The following is a 17,495-nucleotide window of genomic DNA, read 5'->3' as shown; positions in this document are numbered from 1 at the left end:
TATTTAATTGAGAAGTAAGAATTACGTAGTGAGAGGAAGAGAGAGAGAGAGAGAGAGATCTTCCCTCCAGTTCACTCTCTTACGCTCCAGGGCTGGGCCAGTCTGAGGCCAGGGGCCAAGAACCCCATGCAGGACTCCCAAGACAGTGGCAGGGTCCTAAGTAATTGAGTCACTTTCTGCTGCCTTCCAGATGCATCAGCAGGGAGCTGGATTGCAAGGGGAACAGCCAGGACTTGAACCAGAAATATCTGGGATGCCAGATTCATAGGTAGAGGCTGAATTCAACACACCATATGACGGTTATGAGTTTTTTCAATTTCTGAGAGAAGTGCTAAAATCTCCAAGGGGTCCAGCCTTGAGCACTGGGGAATGGAGGCAGGCACAACACTGGCTCATGGCTGTGGCTCTCCAGCCTGGAGAGATGACTCATCAGCACAGCAGCCAATTGTCACACTCTATCTCATCAGATTCTGGCCTCAGCATGATTCTGCAAAAAGCACCCTGTGGGAACCAGTGATTCTGAGCCCTTGGGGTCCTGCCACTGACACAGCCATGGCTCATTCAAGAACAGAGTACAGAGTGGTCAACTCCAAACCAGACACAACACCTAGAGAATCCTGGGCCTTCCAGATCCAGGAGAAAATGGTTATGGCCTAACCTGCCCCATTGGGATGACCCAGGTGGCTTCTGATGAACAGGGCCTAGTTGCCTTTTGGAGGTTGTGTGGGTTGAGGAAGGGGCTACAAGTGTTGCAACCCTTGGAGAACTGGGATACTATCTCTGCCCAAGGCAGGGTTCCAGACTCCTTCCCTGTGGAGGCTCCAGGCCAGGAGCCTCTGAGCCAGGAGTCTCTTCTCCCAACATCAGGGGACACATTCTCCATGCTAATGACCCCTAGTGACAGCATGACCTGGAGAAGCTGAACACACTGTGACAGCAGCCCAGGAGTCCTGAGCTGCTAGAGGGCATGTGGGCATCTGGCCAGCCAGGTGTGCCACCAGGGCCACCTGGACATTCTGGGGCTGCCTCCACCTGCTGGCATCCTGGTCTGTGGTCAGAAGTGCCCTGGCGTCCTCTTGCGGGCACAGGCCATGAGATGCTGGATTGTGAGATGGGGCAGGGCAGGATGGAAGGCAAAGAAAGAGGGAAGAAGAGCAGGAACCTGGTGCCCACACACCCAGGACAGTGCACACAGGTAATCATGGGCCTGGTCCCTTGGCTGGGCCCACACTCTTGAACTGTCCCAAAGGCCACATGTACCCAGCCATTGCTGCTCCTCCAGCCCTCCCCTGGTGTGTGCTGGGCAAAGGTCAATATCAGGAAGTGATGGAGCCCCCTGAGCCGGGTCTCTGCTGCAGCTGGAGGCTGTGGCACCTCCTGAACTGGGTCTCTGACTGCTTGCAAAGGACTCAGGTACCCTTTGTGACAGCTTGGCTCCAGGGGTCACAAAATCAGAGCGAACACATTCTGAAGCAAATGATTTAATATTCAATCAACAGGGGCCAGAAGGCGTGCCCATAGCAATTGTGACAGAAGACTGGATCCTCAGCCCGAGATGAGGTAGGATGAGGCCGCTCAGGGTAGGGGAGAGGAGCTCTAGAGAGGAGCCTCCTCCATCGTGGAGGCCGCCATGTATAAAGAAGCTAGGCTTCTGGCCCATCTGAGCTGGACACCTGCTGGGCTCTTCTTCCCCTCCAGGCGCCCACATACATCCAGCTGCTCCATGGAGTGGGCAGCAAGGAGGCCTCAAGCCAGGGAAGGCATGCAGGCCTGGTCTCCCAGCACAGGGCTGGCTCCTGCAGGCTCCAGCCCGTGACTGTCCCCAGACTGCATGGGACTCCTATGCAGGGAGGGAGTCTTCAGCTCTGCTCCCAGGGCCAGCACAGCCTGCATGGACCCGGGATCCAGGGGCTCCAAGGCAGGTGGGGGAGGGGCCCTGAGCCCCTACTGGCCACCCAGCTCCAGGGGCCAGAAATCAGCGCCATTGACAGGCGGGCTGAGATTTGGGAGGCCACCCCATCGGGACAGGTCTCCCCTGCTCAGCAAGCTCTGTGGGGCCGGGAGGCCCGGGCCAAGCAGAGACTCTGAGGACTTCACAGACAGGGCTGGGGATGAGGGCTCCGGGGAGGCGCCCTCTTCATGGCCTCCCTCCTTGTCCTCTTCAAAAATCTTCTCGGGCAGGACGAATGCCAGATCCCGCCGCAGCTTTGGCCAGGGAGACGCAGGGCACTCAGCAGCCCGGTCTTCCTCCTCTTCTTCCTCCTCTTCATCCTTTTCCTGCTCCTCCAGGAAGCTGGAGTACTCCTTGTCATCAGAGTCAGAGTCGTCATCTTTGAAGGTCACGTTGAGTTTGGTCAGGGAAGTCCAGCGCCGGAGGGGGCCTGGCTCAGCCAGCCAGGAGCACTGGGGGCCTGAGAGGTGAGGGGCACCCCCTGACCCTGAGGCACCTGTGGAGGAGCCCAGGCTGCAGGGTTGGGTGCTGCTCTAACCATGACTGCCCTTCTCCTCCTTGGTGTCTTGTTTGGAGTCGGGCTGGAAGGTAGATCTTAGAGGACCGGTCTCCTCGGGGACAGAAGCTGAAGCCCCCACTGGCTCCTGGGGAGCTGCAGCAGTGGGGTGGCAGCCTTTGCTCTCCTCCTTGATGGTCTTGCGCTTGAGGGACACTGATGGGGGAGTGCGCTCCTGAGAGCCAGGCGGCACCTGCAGGGCTGGGCTGCAATCTTCCATTGGCTTTGCTGGAAGAAGAACAGATGGCTTTTGCTTCTCTGTGGCCACCATCTGGCCTGCCGGGTGCCTGCCCCAACCTGACCCTTGGGGTCCCCATTGCTCGGTGGGACACCTCCAGCCTGTGGGCCCCAGAGGGAATGGTGCATGCAGCCTGGGCCATGGGAGTGCTGAGGACACCTCTGGTTCTTCCTGCAAGGCTCCATGGGCTGGACACTCCTTGATCCCCCCACTCACTCTCTCATCTGTGGGGACCACTGGCACCAACTCAGGACCCTGTCACCTACCCCACCTGACCTCCTGTGCCCTATAAGGCATTGGCTGAGTTACCCGCATCTGAGTCCCTCCTAAATTGTAAAAAAGGAACTGAGCCTAAGATGATGGGGGTGAGTGCTGGGGCTGTGGGAGAGACATGGAGACTCATCCAGGCCCTCGGGGACAGGGAATGCAGTTTCTAAAGAAGTAGCTGAGGTGTGTCCTCAGCCCCTGGGCCACTCTCCCTTTCCTGGTGAGACTGGGCTGTCAACGCTTCTGTCCCATGAGCTCCCAGGGGAGGCAGCACCTGGAAGCACAGTGGGGCCACCCCAGTGCCTGAACAGCCTGCCCCTGGGCCCCCACTGCCAGCCTCTAGAGCTGGGACAGACCCATCTCTGCTCTTCATGGGGACCCAGGATCTCAGGCCCTTGATGGCAGCAGCAGCAGGGGATGAGCACGGGGACCCCTCCCCACCAGAGCACACAGGCCAGCGCTGCTCTGGGTCCTGCTGACTTCTGTTGGGCCGAGGCTAGGACTGCAGAGCCCACACTCAGCTGCACTTGGGTTCTGCCACGGGGGCCTGCAGCGCCTGCCTCTGTGCCCACCCTGCTCACAGGAGTGCACTAGGCCCCCACAACTGGGCTCAGGGCACCTGGGCCTTCCAGGGGTCCTCAGATGGCTGAAGGGGATCCAGGACTGACTGGACCATTCCTCAGGAGGATTCAGGGAAGCTGCCCAAGGCCCCACCAGGCCATGCAGTCAGAGCTTTTGAAAGCAGAGCTGCTGAGCCCAGGGAAGAAAAGGAGGACTAGGAAGAGGTGAGGCCCTGGGCGGGGCTGCCACTCCCACTACTGACTCCCCCGAGAGAGAATGGGATAAGGCCATGTGCTACACTCACCTTCGGGAGGCAGGAAGCACTGGAGCTTCCCCAGCTCACACATGGAGGCCCTCAGCTGCCTGATGACCACATCCTCGCTCAATGCCCATGCCTGCCTCACAGTCACCTGCAAAAACCCATGGATGTGGTCCCTGGACATCTTCAGCAGGCGCTCTAGAAGTGGGGGTGGGCATCAGGCTGGGAGGAGCCCTAGGGATGGCACAGCCACCATGGCTTCTCCACCCCTGTCCCTGCACCAGACATGGGCTGCAGACCCCCTTGGATGCCCATACATGTCAAGAACTAGAGGGAACTGACCAGGGGCCACTTTTCCTGGGGAATGACCTTGGACACTTCTCCCTGTGGACTTTGAGTTTTTGGTGTTGGGGATGAAATGGGATTCTCAATGCCCCCCAAGTGGGCCAAGGACTCAGAAAACTCATTCCTCCCCTGGGTTCTGCTTACCGGAGCCAGGCATGGGACCCCCAACTCCTCCATCCCCAGCACCATGGCCACAGTGGGCCCTGGGGACTTACTCTGATGGATCTTGAGGACCGTGTAGGCCATCATGGTGAGTACGTGTTCACCCTCAAGGATGTAGATATCCCACATTCTAAGTGCCAGGGGGAATGGCACCTGTGGGAGAGCAGGCATTGGAGGACCGTGCCCATCAGGGCATCAGTAGGGTCCACAGGGGGTGGGTGTGTGGTGTCATAGGGCATCCTAGCTGTGGCCTAGACACCCAGAGAGAGAGCACCAAGGACTATCTAGGACCCTGGGGCCACCCAGACTGCTCTGCACACTTGGAAGCCACACTGGAGATGCCAGACTCCCAGGGACCTGGGGGATGGATCAGCCCTTGGGCTGTGACAACACTAGCCTGTGCCACCGTGGGTCTATGGATCTCCTGCCTCTCACTGTAGGGCTCTGGGCCTTGCCAGGCTCTCAGGATGGGTCTTGGTGGGGCCTGTCCCCTCCTTGCTGGCCCTGAGGCTCAGCCTCATCTTGAACCACACTCAGCAGGACAGGGCCTGCCTGGTCTGCACAGCAGGCTCCCTCCTGTGTCTGCTGGGGCTGGGGGAGCACAGCCCTGCTCAGAGTCACAGGCCTCCAGGATAAGAGAGTCAGGCACTGGCGCAGGAGCTTCCCTGGGAAGGGGTCCCCGGGACACTTACCCCACCCAGGAAGCACTGGATGTACCAGTGGGTGGTGTAGTCCTCAAGGTACACACCCTCCTTCTCCTAAGAAGAGGCAGAGGGGGCTCAGGGCCCAGGGCCCAGGCCGGACTCCCTCTACTCTGAGCCCTGTGGCAGAGCCCCTGGGTGCAGGAAGCCCAGCAGCAGGTGCATCTCCCCTCCCAGCCATGCAGGTTCCTGAAGGGACACAGGTCCCTCATTCCACTCTGCTCTGGGGACAGCATCTCCCTTCAATCTACACAAACTCTGGGGGACCAAGTGCTGGAAAACAAACCAACACCCAAGCTTCCGTGGACCCCAGTAGCCAAGGAAAGTCTTGGTGAGTACATAGCCTCCCCTGGCCCAGGAAGCAGTCAGGACCCCTCTCTATCCTCCCCTCCCTAAGCACAGAGCCCCGAGAGGAGAAAGGAGATGTTTTACTTACCAGGTGTTTCTCCAGGGAGAGGAGCACGAGATGCATGATATCTCCCAGGTGGTGCTGGAATCACTCCAGTTTTTGGGAGTCTGGTGTGTAGAAATCTGTGTAATAGCAACCCCCCAGCCCTCACTTCAGAGTGTCTTCCCAGGAAGGGTGGAAAGCCAAAGGCTTGGGGTGGGGTCTTTCTGAACACGGAGGGTCAGGGGAGGCTCTAACAGGCAGGGGAGCCTCAGGGGAAGAGGGGTACAGCTGACAGCCCAGGGCAGACTGCTTAAGGTGACCTCTGGGCTGACTGCAGTCACACTGGGTGCCTCAGGGCCATCTGGACACTCGGAGTGAGGAGGGGATCACCCTACAGTGGATGCTCCTTCTACAAGTTCCCGGGGTGTGGCTCAGTGGGTGGGAGTCTGGGTAGACATGTGAAGCAGTAAGGCCAGTAGGGACCTAAGGGTCATTTGTCAAAGACAAGGCACAGGACCTTTGGATGATGGGAAGTGAGGTGTATGGCTTGGTACTGGGCCCTCTGCTGGCCCTGGCTTCTAAGGAACCATCCTGAGGGAGACTGCCCTATGCACGCAGCAGCCAGCGAGGGACAATGTCTCAGTCACTTGTCTGCATGCCCATCCATGCACTTGCACGAACCACACCCACCACACCCATCACCCACCATGCATCACATGCTGGTTGCCCTACATGAGCTGGACCAGGGCCCAAAAAGCATCCTCTTCACTCAGCCACATCAGCAACAGGGCCACCACGTGGCTTAGGCCCTGGCTGTAGCCCAAGTCCTATAGGAGCACAAAGCACATTGGAGGGACCTCCCTGGCTGGGATGATCTCACGTGGCATGGGTGACCTCTCCTGGGAAGGCTAAGGGTTACCACCAGGCCCCACTGCTGCCCCTTGGGTGTCAGGATCTCAGGGACTGGAGCACATGCTGGCTCTCAACATTCCTGGAGAGAATCCTGCAGGGTCTGAGTGCAGGCTGTGCAGGGTCAAGAAGAGGTATGAGCCCCACCCCAGATGTCAGGAAGGGGAAGACTGTTGTGGGAGTGCAGACTGCACACCCGTGATGGCCTCTGGAGCTCTCTGCTGCACAGGTGCCCTGCTGGGCCCCACTGCAGACGTGAGGAAGAAGCACCATAGTAAGGCCTGCCTGGGCCAGAACAGAGCCCAGCCCAGGAGAAGGCTTCCGTTCTGCCCCCAGAACTTGAGGTTGGGGCCAAGGAGTCCATGAGCCTGAACTCTACCCCTCTGCCTCTGCCTGGTGGATTAGAGAGGCCCCCTCAACACTGGCTGAGATCTCTGTGACCAGAGTACCCTGCATGGACAGCTCTGGATATGAACATGGAACGTTATCCCAGAGTACTCACGGGGTTGTACATCGAATATGCCAGGAGCACCTCGAATAAGGAGCGTTGTCTGGAAAAGAGAGGACAGAGGCTCTCAATGTGGCTCTGCCTAACAGAGCCTGACAGCCACATGCAGGGCCCGTGACACTCTGCTCATGAGCAGTGACGTCGTCAGGGCACCTGCATGTGGCACCTGCATGGGCAGTCCTGGGCCTAGAGGCAAGGCAGGACCACAGGGATGAGGGCTGTGGCCCTGACTGGATCCTTGTGTCCAGGCCCATTTTTGTGTGTGGAGACATGGAGGAGGCCTTGGGGAGTGGGTGAGGCAGAGGGGAGGGCCAGGTGGGGGCCCCAACCAAATGACCACTCCTCCTTGTCATTACTTGTCCACCACGCGGAAGCCTCGGGCTCCTGACCAGGCCCGAGTGGGTCGGGCTGCCTCAGGTTGCACGCAGAGCCATACCTCGAATTTGCCAGGGTTCTGGGCCCTCCTGTTATCCACAGAGAGCATCATGGCCCACATCTTGCCGCGCACCTGGGCGGGGATGCCTTTCTCAATTCTCAGGTGGAACTACAGGAGAGAGGAGGCTCTGGTGAGACCCGCCCCAGGCCCTCTGTGGGGGGGAGCGCAGGGTGAGACAGCAGGAAGGGGAGCCCTGGGCTCTGTGCTGTGTCCCCAGATCTGCCTGGACCTGGGCCTCCTGACCCAACAGTGAGAGGAGGGCCGAGGGCTCAGTGCAGGCTCTGTCGTGCACTCACTGCCCCTACAGGGCACCAGGAACTGTGCCTGCCCTGCATCTGGGAGTGGCCCCGGGGGAGACTTTGGATCTTCTACTGCAACAGTGTCCTGGGTGCATGGGCATGGGGCTGAGATGACCCGTCTCCTTTCAGGACAGGACAGTTGTGTCTGAGAGGCACAGCGATGGGCACCATCCATCCCAACTCTGCCCCCAGTGGTCCCCAGGGGCCCTCAGGTCCAGGCACCTTCTTGCTGCTGTGGTACTTGGTGAAATTTCGCAGCATCTTGTTCCATTTTTGCAGTCGGCGGCCCTCCTGATGTTTACGCCGGGAATGGAGACAGGATGGCGTGAGCCCAGCAGTGTCCTCTGAGAGAGGCCACAGGTGCAGCTCAGGAGCCTGTGGACAACTCAGCTGGGAGGAGCCAGCAAAGGGGCAGACCATGGCACCCAGACCTTCCAACTAGGGGAGCCTCTGGGGCTTGAGCCCTGCCCACAGGACAAGCATCCTCAAGCCAGTCCCATCTCATCCTGGAAAGTGGGTCACAGTGGCCCACAGGCAGGGACCCCTGAGCTACAGGCCTGCACTGGGGCATGTGGGCCTCAACAGATCTCCTGGGGACTGCTGTCCCTGGAGGACCATATGGCACTACCCTAACCACTGCCCATACCCACAAGCCTGCTAGTTCTGCCTCCTAGATGAAGAGTCCATGGCCAAGGTCAGCTTACCCATTGCACTGCCAGCCAGCCATGCCTGGGCAGCTTCTGCTTACTGAAAGGCAGAGAGACAACACCATAAGAATGGGCACTGAACCACGCATGGTCCACTTCCTCAGCAAGGTGTGGACAGGACCTGTGTCCTCCTCACCCTGCTGAGGTGCAGCCCAGGGCACAGAGAAGGGCAGGGAGGCAGCAGCCATGCTGCAGGCAGACACCCAGCAGGGTCTGTGACCATGAGCACAGGGAGCCCAGTGCCAGGCAGGAACTGCCAGTGCTGTGAGTGTGCAGCTGGGCTCGAGGCAGCTGGGACCACCACACCCCCAGGGTCCCCCCATACACCCTCCCCCCGGGTTACTGGCTGCCTGAGGTACCTGCTAACCCCTCAGCCTCTGCTGTCAGCCCGGATCGTGGCCATCTCTCCACCACTTGGCTCCTACTTTTTCTCCAGGTTCTGGCACAACATGGAGCCAGAGCCCCCTATCACGTGCTAAGATGGGCTGCTGAGTCATGCCAGAGATGTCCCGAGACTGCTCCATCCCTCTAGGTCACCGGAGCCCACCCTCCAGCCATGGGGCCTCTCTCCCTGCCATCTGTGGGAACAACCTCCAAGTCTGACTCTTGCCCCCGGCCCCATGCCTCCCAGCTTAGACCCGGGGGCAGGGCCCTCTGCTGCAAACCCCTCTGCCCTGGTCTGTACTGGGGAAGCCTGCAGGCAGGTTTGGAGCCCTGAGGTCACACCCCTGACTGTCCTTCAGGCCAGGCCTTAAAAAGCCTTTAGCTTGGCCCCTGAGACCCAGGTACCTCCTGGACAACTGCCCACCTTCTAGGGTGCTTTCTTGAACCTGTGGCCACAGCTCTGGAGTGCTGATGACCCAGTTGTGTCCCCTGGGAGCACAGCAGGACCCTCAGGCCACCCCTCAACTTAACATGAACAGAGGCCTCAGAGTAAGAGTGCCCCCTGCTTGCAGTCCTGAGTCACAGGGTCACTCGGCTCTGGCCAAGCTCTGACCAGTGCCTGCACTGTGACGACAGCTTGGATCAAGGAGGGGGACTGGGGACAGGTGTGCTACCTAATGGCGGGGTTTCTGACCCTGGTCCCTCCCCTGGGTGGATCGGGCTGCAGAGGACTCACTGCAAGAATCCAAATCTGTCTGGGACGAGGACTCCATTCTCTTCACCCTCTTCTCCCAGCTGAAACTGGGCCCCTTTACGGGGACCCTGCAGGGGAGAGGGGACCCAGGTGAGAAGTCCGGGTCTCAGGCACTGGGGAAAGCTGAGCCACCCTCCCCGCTGTGTCCCCAGGGAGGTGGGGTCTGGCTCTCACAAGCACAGTACTTGAGGCAGGGCCCTACCTCCTGTCCTAGCACCCTGGCCAGTACCTTCTCATATTTCATGATGATCACTGCTCGCTCCTGGGCCCTGCCGGACCTCAGGGTGTCCATATCCAATCTGTAAGACACACACACTTGTGAGCCAGCATGGGGAGCCCACGGGAACTGCTGCCCTGAGGTCTGTCCCCATGGTCGGAGGGGACAGCCACACAGACAGGCGAGCAGGTACCTGGTGGCCGGGTCCCAGGAGGATGACTCCTCCAGAGCACAGGGACTAGGGACAGGTGGGGAAGGACACCCTCCCCCCAGTTCACCTCCTCTGCCCTCAGGTATGATGCGCCACCCCCAGCCTGGCATCCACGTGTCCTCCAGGGAGCCCAAGTCTAAGGGTCTCCTTGACCCGCTCTTGGCTCCCACATCTCTGGAGCTCTTAGATCCAGCCTCATTGCCCCACCTGGTACCAGCTGACCCGATACTTAGTCTTGAACCCATGCTCAGACACAGACTCACAACGAGGCACATTTGGCACTGGTGACCAGCACAGCAGGAAAAATGAGACAACTGTATACATGCTCTGCACACAGGGGCCCACTGAGAGCTCAGCCACATCGTCCATGGAACCCGGCGTGGGAGACCAGTGCCACCCACCTGGCGTGACCTTCCCCACATCACAGCTCATGCGTAGAGCAAGTCCCACTCACCTCCGTCGAGAATCCACAGGATTCTATCAAATGTGCCTTCTGCCTACGCTACCAACACCTGGTCAGTTGAGCAGTAGAAGCACTACTGGCCACTGGTTGCCGACAACCCAGAGTGCACAGTTCTCAGTGACTGTGATGTCACAGAATCCTGCCAGCCAATCCCAAGTGGCTCTGTGTGGCAGGGGTCAGGGTCCTCAGCCCTGGCTTCATTTAAGGTCACCAAAAGTGGGGCCTGTGTTCTCCCCAGGGCCCAGGTGAAGAGGGCAGGGCTCTGGCAAAACTGCCCTGGAACCAGGGGTGCCAGGGCCCTCTGCCACCTGCCGTAACGGTCCCAAGTCCCAGGCAACCTGCACCTCCTGCCCCTCCTTTCTTCCTCTGCCATTTTATTATAGCACCACTGTGAAGTCCTCTTTATTTGAACACAAGGTGGCACGGGGAGCCCCATCATTGCCTGTTTATCTTCCTGAGGTACCCACACTTGGGGGCTGCCCCTGCAATGACCAGAACTGGGAGTCCCAGGGCTGCAGCCTCCTGTCCTACCACAGGCCCCACCCCAGCACTGCCAACATCCGCTGTCCCCTCCTGCTCTGTTCCACTCCATCTTCCCAGGAGTTGTAGGAGGTGGACACCGGCGTCCTCCTGGGGTGGGGGGAGGGGAGCAGCCCGCTGAGCACCACCTGCATAGAACCTCAAGCCAGCGTGGCCCAGGCTGTCCAGAGCAGGAGCCAGGGCCCTGTCCTGGACACGGACCAGGGCTTCAGGCACAGAGCACTGAGAGCTCCTGGGCAGCAGCCCCTGAGCTGCATGCTGGTAACACTGGGCTGCTGCTGACCATAAGGAGAGGGACAGCACACGTCTGGCAGAAGCAGCCACAGGCCCGCAGCTCCCCAGGGTGCTGATCACCGGGACACCCACCCCTGAGGGATGCAGGGGTCACTGCCAGTGGCAGCTCAGTCCCTCCAGCCCCTGGGCTGCTCGTGGTCACCGCGGGCTCTGCAGAGCCCAGGGACCCCAGCAGGGTTGGCCCAGCCTCAAGGGTTCCAGCTTAGGCTGCCTTCCTGCTGCTTCCTCGCTGCCTACTCCAGGGAGGGGGAGCTGTCTTCTACTGTGGGGTGCACATGTATTTCTCTGTGCATCACACATGTGTGCCCAAGGTGGGTGTGCTTCAGGCCTCCCCGGGACTGGAAGCTCCATGCCTGAAGCACCCAGTCCTTGTCACTGTCACCTCATAGCACGCAGGCTACACTGAGATGGCACCAAGTGTCCCCCCATTTTCCCACCCCGCCTTGCTGGGCTGCTTTGGTGCAGTGGAGGTGGGCTTGCAGCAGGCATAGCCCCATGGCAAGGCAGGAATCTACACTCCTTCAAGAACTCCTGTTGCCCTCAGTTCAGTGTGCATGGGGGAGGCCGAGACAATGGCCCCAGGCTGATGGGTTCAGGAGGCACCCAGGATGAATCCTGCTCTGGGTGACAAGGCAGCTGGCTGCACAGCCCCTGTTAATGTGGCCCAGCATGGAGGATGCCCAGGGGGAGGGATGAACTCACCTCTGCAACGTGGCTTCTGTCCCCTCCTGTCAGGTGACGATCCCACCTGTTGGCCATCTCCTCCTCTGTCACCCTGGAGGTGGATGAGGAGGAACAAAAGATGCACCTGTCTCCAGCCCCTCCCTGCCCTAGGTCAGGCCCCAGGACAGGCCTCTCCTGCTCACCCCATCATGGCCAGGGCAGTGACAACCCAAGTCTCATCTGCAGCCTGCCTGGTACCACAGAGTCCAGAGTCCCCATCACCCACACATGCACCACATCACTCTCTGTTCCACTTCCTCATTGCAAGGGGCCCCTCCTGTGCCCAGGAACCCACCCAAGTGTCCCCCTCTGCTGTCCTGCCCTACCTTGATGCAGCACTCACCAACCCCTGGAGAAACTTCTCCCCAGACACGGGGGCCATGAGGCCTCCCTGCACCCCCTAAAGCCACACAGCCATGGCATTGTCCTGCCTTTCAGTTTCTTCCCAGTCCTCACTGCAGCCATCCTCACCTCATCACCTGAAGGTCATGGGCATGAAAGGTTTCTCTTTAGTCTCCTGGCCCTGCAGACTTCCTAGCAAACAGTAGAATGCAAATAAATACCAATAAATTGAAAAATGTGTGTTTCTCACACATTTGCTGTGGAGTTGATGGCCATTTTAGGCCACCAAGAGACCGAGGGTGATAAATGCTCATTCCCAGGCCTCCTCCTCTGCAACTGGCCAATGAAAGAAGACCTTTCTCTCCGTCTCTCCCTCTCACTATCAGTAACTCTACCTCTCAAATAAATATTTTTTTAAAAAAAATTACCTTCATCTCTAGTAAGCTTCCTCCTCTGAGTATTGAATAGTTTTGTCATGTTCTCTTGAAGCTTAGTGAGTTGCAATACAGCAGCTATTTTTAATTCTTCATCTGAGAATCTGCACATGTCAGTTGCCATCCATCTGGCCTCTGAAAACTTACTTTGTTCCTTATGTGAGGTAGTGGTTACTTGAAAGTTCTTTTTTTTCTTTTTTCTTTTTTCTTTTTTTTAACCTTTATTTACCCAATATAGATTTCCAAAGTATAGCTTATGGATTACAATGGCTTCCCCCCCCCCATAACTTCCCTCCCACTGGCAACCCTCCCAACTCCCTCTCCCTCTCCCATTCCATTCACATCAAGATTCATTTTCAGTTATCTTTATATACAGATGACCAATTTAGTAAATATCAAGTAAAGATTTCAACAGTTTGCACCCACACAGAACATAAAGTGTAAAATACTGTTTGAGTACTAGTTATACCATTAATTCACATTGAACAACACATTAAGGACAAAGATCCTACATGAGGAGTAAGTGCACAGTGACTCCTGTTGTTGACTTAACAAATTGACACTCTTGTTTATGGCATCAGTAATCTCCCTAGGCTCTTGTCATGAGTTTCCAAGACTATGGAAGCCTTTTGAGTTCACTGACTTTGATCTTATTTAGACAAGGTCACAGTCAAAGTGGAAGTTCTCTCCTCCCTTCAGAGAAAGGTACCTCTTTTTGATGGCCTGTTCTTTCTATTGGGATCTCACTTGCAGAGATCTTTCATGGAAAGCCAAGACACTCTAGCAAAAAAAAAAAAAAAAAAAAAGGACTTGAAAGTTCTTGATGCTTGTAGGTACACTATATCATCTTCAACTTGAGGGATTAAGTGTTTCCTCAAGCCTTTGAATTGTGGCTTTGTTTTTGACTTTCCTTCCAGAAATTCCAAGCAGTCTATTTTCAGAGCATATGGACACTTGGGCTATTTCAGCTCTAGATTGCAACATAAGTCTGCTGTTGATGTGTTGTCACTATTTTAGCACTAGAGAGTGCTCCAAGCCCAGGTTTGTCCTAATGCTGTGGTTGGTGTTTTGTTCAAAATAAATTGAGGAAGTACCTAAGTAGGGGTAGTCTATCATTGCAGTCCTGTTCCAGGTGCTGAGCCAGATGCCAACTACCATGCCATCAGTGCCAAAATGGCAATCACATCTGGAGCCCAAGACCCATGCTTCCAGTCCTGAAGTGGACTCACTTCCATCATCCATCAGTGATGCTGTTTGGAATGTAAGTCTGATTAACGTGGGTCACAGGTCTCCACCTGGTACTCCTGGCACTGGGGTCAATCCAGAAGGAGGGGCTTGGGGAAGGGAAATGTTGGGATAGGAACAGTCTCAGGTATTTTTCAGATGGGCACTGAGTCACAGGACACAATCCTGAAATCACTTTATTTCTCAGTGGCTGGGGTCTTGTTTTGTGTTCTTTCCAAGATTGAGAAAGGGATGGTTGAGGCAGTACCCTTGACAGCTCACTAAAGAGGACACCTGGGCTCAGTCTGTAGCCACTGGCTTGGGAGCAATGGCCTTGGGACCCTGTCTGTCACCATGTTTCATAGTAGTGAGCCTGGTACTGGGTTTGACATCAAAGGTCTGGGTGCAATTCCTCCTCTCTCCTCCAAGCAGAAAACCAGACACCCCTTTCCCTGCTACTTGGATCTCAGAGGTGGGTATGGATGTCCTCTTTTCTTCCTGCATTCCTCAGAGCGTCTTTTCTTCTTGTTCTCATGCCAGGCACTGTGGTCACTCACCTGCTTCCTTAGATCCTGTGGTGTGGTGTAGGAATAGCTGTTCTCATCAGTGTCTGAGTGCAGTGCTGACAGCCAGAACATCTTAGCTCCCTCCTGCTGCACCTTCTAGATATTATTTGCTGTACAAACACTACCAAGTTTCAGATTATCAAAGAGGCGAGCAGTGTCAGTGTGATTGTGTCATACACAGGAAGGTTTCCCCCCATGAAGTGATCAGGACTTGTCCCTACCATTCCTTGGAGATCATCTGTAATTTCAGAGTATGAAAAAGATGTCATTATTACAAAACGTGATTGTGATGTGTAATTTTGGTGGACATTCAGGCTGGATAAAGGAGACTAGGTAGCTTACTGAACATTATTTCAGGGTGTGTGTTGATGGTGTGTGGGGTGGAATTTCTGGATGATACAGGTGAATTCATAGGTACTGGCACTAGAGACCACAGCCTGGTCTCATTCGATCTTTTTTGTAAGATTTATTTATTTATTTTAAAGTCAGGGTTAAACAGAGAGAGGAGAGGCAGAGACAGAGAAAGAGAGGTCTTCCATCTGTTGATTCACTCCCCAGTTGGCCTCAATGGCCAGAGTTGCTCCACTTGAAGCCAGGAGATTCTTCTGGGTATCCCACGAGGATGCAGGGACCCAAGGACTTGGGCCATCTTCCAGTGCTTTCCCAGGCCATAGCAGAGAATAGGATCAGAAGTGGGGCAGCCAGGTCTCAAACTGGTGCCCATATGAGATGCCGGAACTGCAGGCAGCAGCTTAACCTGCTTTGCCACAGCTTCGGCCCCTCATCTGATCTTATTGCTGGCTCCTACTTACTGACCAAGCTCTCACAGTATTTGCCCATCATGGGCTATCACTGTGCTACCAGCTGGTTGCAGAGTATCAGTATCTTGAATTTCAGAGTCAGGATCAAAGCCATTGAAATAGGTCTCAGAGTTGCTTTCCAGGGTGGGGAAGTAACTGGGCCAAAAAAAAAAGCCACTGTCTGAGACCCACGGTGGCTGGACAGGATTGGTGTATCCCTTGGTGGTCCCTGGATTACCACCCACCTGTTCCACTGAGCACAGAGTGGTCCCGCATGCACAACGTCATGGGCCAGAATGCATCCACTCCCGAGTCATGGCTCCTGCCCCTGAGCAGGTATCCGGATGTGAGAAGTGTTTCCTGCTGGCTCAGTAACTCTTCTGTCCCTGACAGCTGCAGAGGAGGAGGCCTGGGAATGAGCATTTATCACCCTCGGTCTCTTGGTGGCCTAAAATGGCCATCAACTCCACAGCAAATGTGTGAGAAACACACATTTTTCAATTTATTGGTATTTATTTGCATTCTACTGTTTGCTAGGAAGTCTGCAGGGCCAGGAGACTAAAGAGAAACCTTTCATGCCCATGACCTTCAGGTGATGAGGTGAGGATGGCTGCAGTGAGGACTGGGAAGAAACTGAAAGGCAGGACAATGCCATGGCTGTGTGGCTTTAGGGGGTGCAGGGAGGCCTCATGGCCCCCGTGTCTGGGGAGAAGTTTCTCCAGGGGTTGGTGAGTGCTGCATCAAGGTAGGGCAGGACAGCAGAGGGGGACACTTGGGTGGGTTCCTGGGCACAGGAGGGGCCCCTTGCAATGAGGAAGTGGAACAGAGAGTGATGTGGTGCATGTGTGGGTGATGGGGACTCTGGACTCTGTGGTACCAGGCAGGCTGCAGATGAGACTTGGGTTGTCACTGCCCTGGCCATGATGGGGTGAGCAGGAGAGGCCTGTCCTGGGGCCTGACCTAGGGCAGGGAGGGGCTGGAGACAGGTGCATCTTTTGTTCCTCCTCATCCACCTCCAGGGTGACAGAGGAGGAGATGGCCAACAGGTGGGATCGTCACCTGACAGGAGGGGACAGAAGCCACGTTGCAGAGGTGAGTTCATCCCTCCCCCTGGGCATCCTCCATGCTGGGCCACATTAACAGGGGCTGTGCAGCCAGCTGCCTTGTCACCCAGAGCAGGATTCATCCTGGGTGCCTCCTGAACCCATCAGCCTGGGGCCATTGTCTCGGCCTCCCCCATGCACACTGAACTGAGGGCAACAGGAGTTCTTGAAGGAGTGTAGATTCCTGCCTTGCCATGGGGCTATGCCTGCTGCAAGCCCACCTCCACTGCACCAAAGCAGCCCAGCAAGGCGGGGTGGGAAAATGGGGGGACACTTGGTGCCATCTCAGTGTAGCCTGCGTGCTATGAGGTGACAGTGACAAGGACTGGGTGCTTCAGGCATGGAGCTTCCAGTCCCGGGGAGGCCTGAAGCACACCCACCTTGGGCACACATGTGTGATGCACACAGAGAAATACATGCGCACCCCACAGTAGAAGACAGCTCCCCCTTCCCTTCCTGGGAAGACACTCTGAAGTGAGGGCTGGGGGGTTGTTATTACACAGATTTCTACACACCAGACTCCCAAAAACTGGAGTGATTCCAGCACCACCTGGGAGATATCAGGCATCGTGTGCTCCCCTCCCTGGAGAAACACCTGGTAAGTAAAGCATCTCCTTTCTCCTCTCGGGTGCTCAGGGAGGGGAGAACAGAAAGGGGTCCTGACTGCTTCCTGGGCCAGGGGAGGCTACATACTCACCAAGACTTTCCTTGGCTACTGGGGTCCGCGGAAGCTTGGGTATTGGTTTGTTTTCCACCACTAGGTCCCCCAGAGTATGTGTAGATTGAAGGGAGATGCTGTCCCCAGAGCAGAGTGGAATGAGGGACCTGTGTCCCTTCAGGAACCTGCAAGGCTGGGAGGGGGGATGCACCTGCTGCTGGGCTTCCTGCACCCAGGGGCTCTGCCACAGGGCTCAGAGTAGAGGGAGTCCGGCCTGGGCCCTGGGCCCTGAGCCCCCTCTGCCTCTTCTTAGGAGAAGGAGGGTGTGTACCTTGAGGACTACACCGCCCACTGGTACATCCAGTGCTTCCTGGGTGGGGTAAGTGTCCCGGGGACCCCTTCCCAGGGAAGCTCCTGCGCCAGTGCCTGACTCTCTTATCCTGGAGGCCTGTGACTCTGAGCAGGGCTGAACTCCCCCAGCCCCAGCAGACA

The 17,495-nt window shown here is 56.7% G+C and overlaps 1 protein-coding gene across 15 annotated transcripts; it reads right to left on the bottom strand.

Moving 5' to 3' along the window:
• Positions 1–1,465: 1,465 nt before the first annotated feature.
• On the bottom strand, positions 1,466–10,598 carry LOC138845505 (USP6 N-terminal-like protein). Of its 15 annotated transcripts, none has more exons than XM_070058364.1 (10): positions 10,311–10,598; positions 9,658–9,727; positions 9,411–9,496; positions 8,288–8,330; positions 7,806–7,973; positions 7,285–7,392; positions 5,477–5,571; positions 5,032–5,097; positions 3,878–4,492; positions 1,466–2,735 (listed from the first exon to the last, which is right to left on the bottom strand). In XM_070058364.1, exons 2-9 carry the CDS (start codon positions 9,718–9,720, stop codon positions 4,423–4,425), a joined length of 699 nt encoding a protein of 232 aa, XP_069914465.1. In that variant the 5' UTR covers positions 9,721–9,727; positions 10,311–10,598; the 3' UTR covers positions 1,466–2,735; positions 3,878–4,422. The 15 variants fall into 15 exon arrangements, 14 of the variants coding, with proteins under 14 accessions (XP_069914465.1, XP_069914451.1, XP_069914459.1 ...); XM_070058350.1 differs by lacking the exon at positions 10,311–10,598 and having other exon boundaries at positions 3,878–3,983; positions 4,393–4,492; positions 9,658–10,300; XM_070058358.1 differs by lacking the exons at positions 5,032–5,097; positions 10,311–10,598 and adding an exon at positions 6,843–6,891 and having other exon boundaries at positions 3,878–3,983; positions 9,658–10,300.
• Between the last annotated feature and the right edge of the window lie 6,897 nt (positions 10,599–17,495).

This window comes from Oryctolagus cuniculus, chromosome 15 (assembly GCF_964237555.1).
Source record: "Oryctolagus cuniculus chromosome 15, mOryCun1.1, whole genome shotgun sequence".
Taxonomy (NCBI): domain Eukaryota; kingdom Metazoa; phylum Chordata; class Mammalia; order Lagomorpha; family Leporidae; genus Oryctolagus; species Oryctolagus cuniculus.
This window is presented reverse-complemented; position numbering and strand designations above follow the sequence as displayed.

Bases quoted from the DNA above. Each gene is read 5' to 3' on its own strand.
- LOC138845505 (XM_070058349.1), bottom strand. From the start codon at position 10,278: ATGTGGGGAAGGTCACGCCAGGTGGGTGGCACTGGTCTCCCACGCCGG. The intron at 5,098-5,476 runs GTAAGTAAAACA...GCCTCTTCTTAG, and splicing joins TCTCCCTGGAGAAACACCTG to GAGAAGGAGGGTGTGTACCT. The intron at 4,493-5,031 runs GTAAGTGTCCCG...GCTCTCCCACAG, and splicing joins TCCAGTGCTTCCTGGGTGGG to GTGCCATTCCCCCTGGCACT.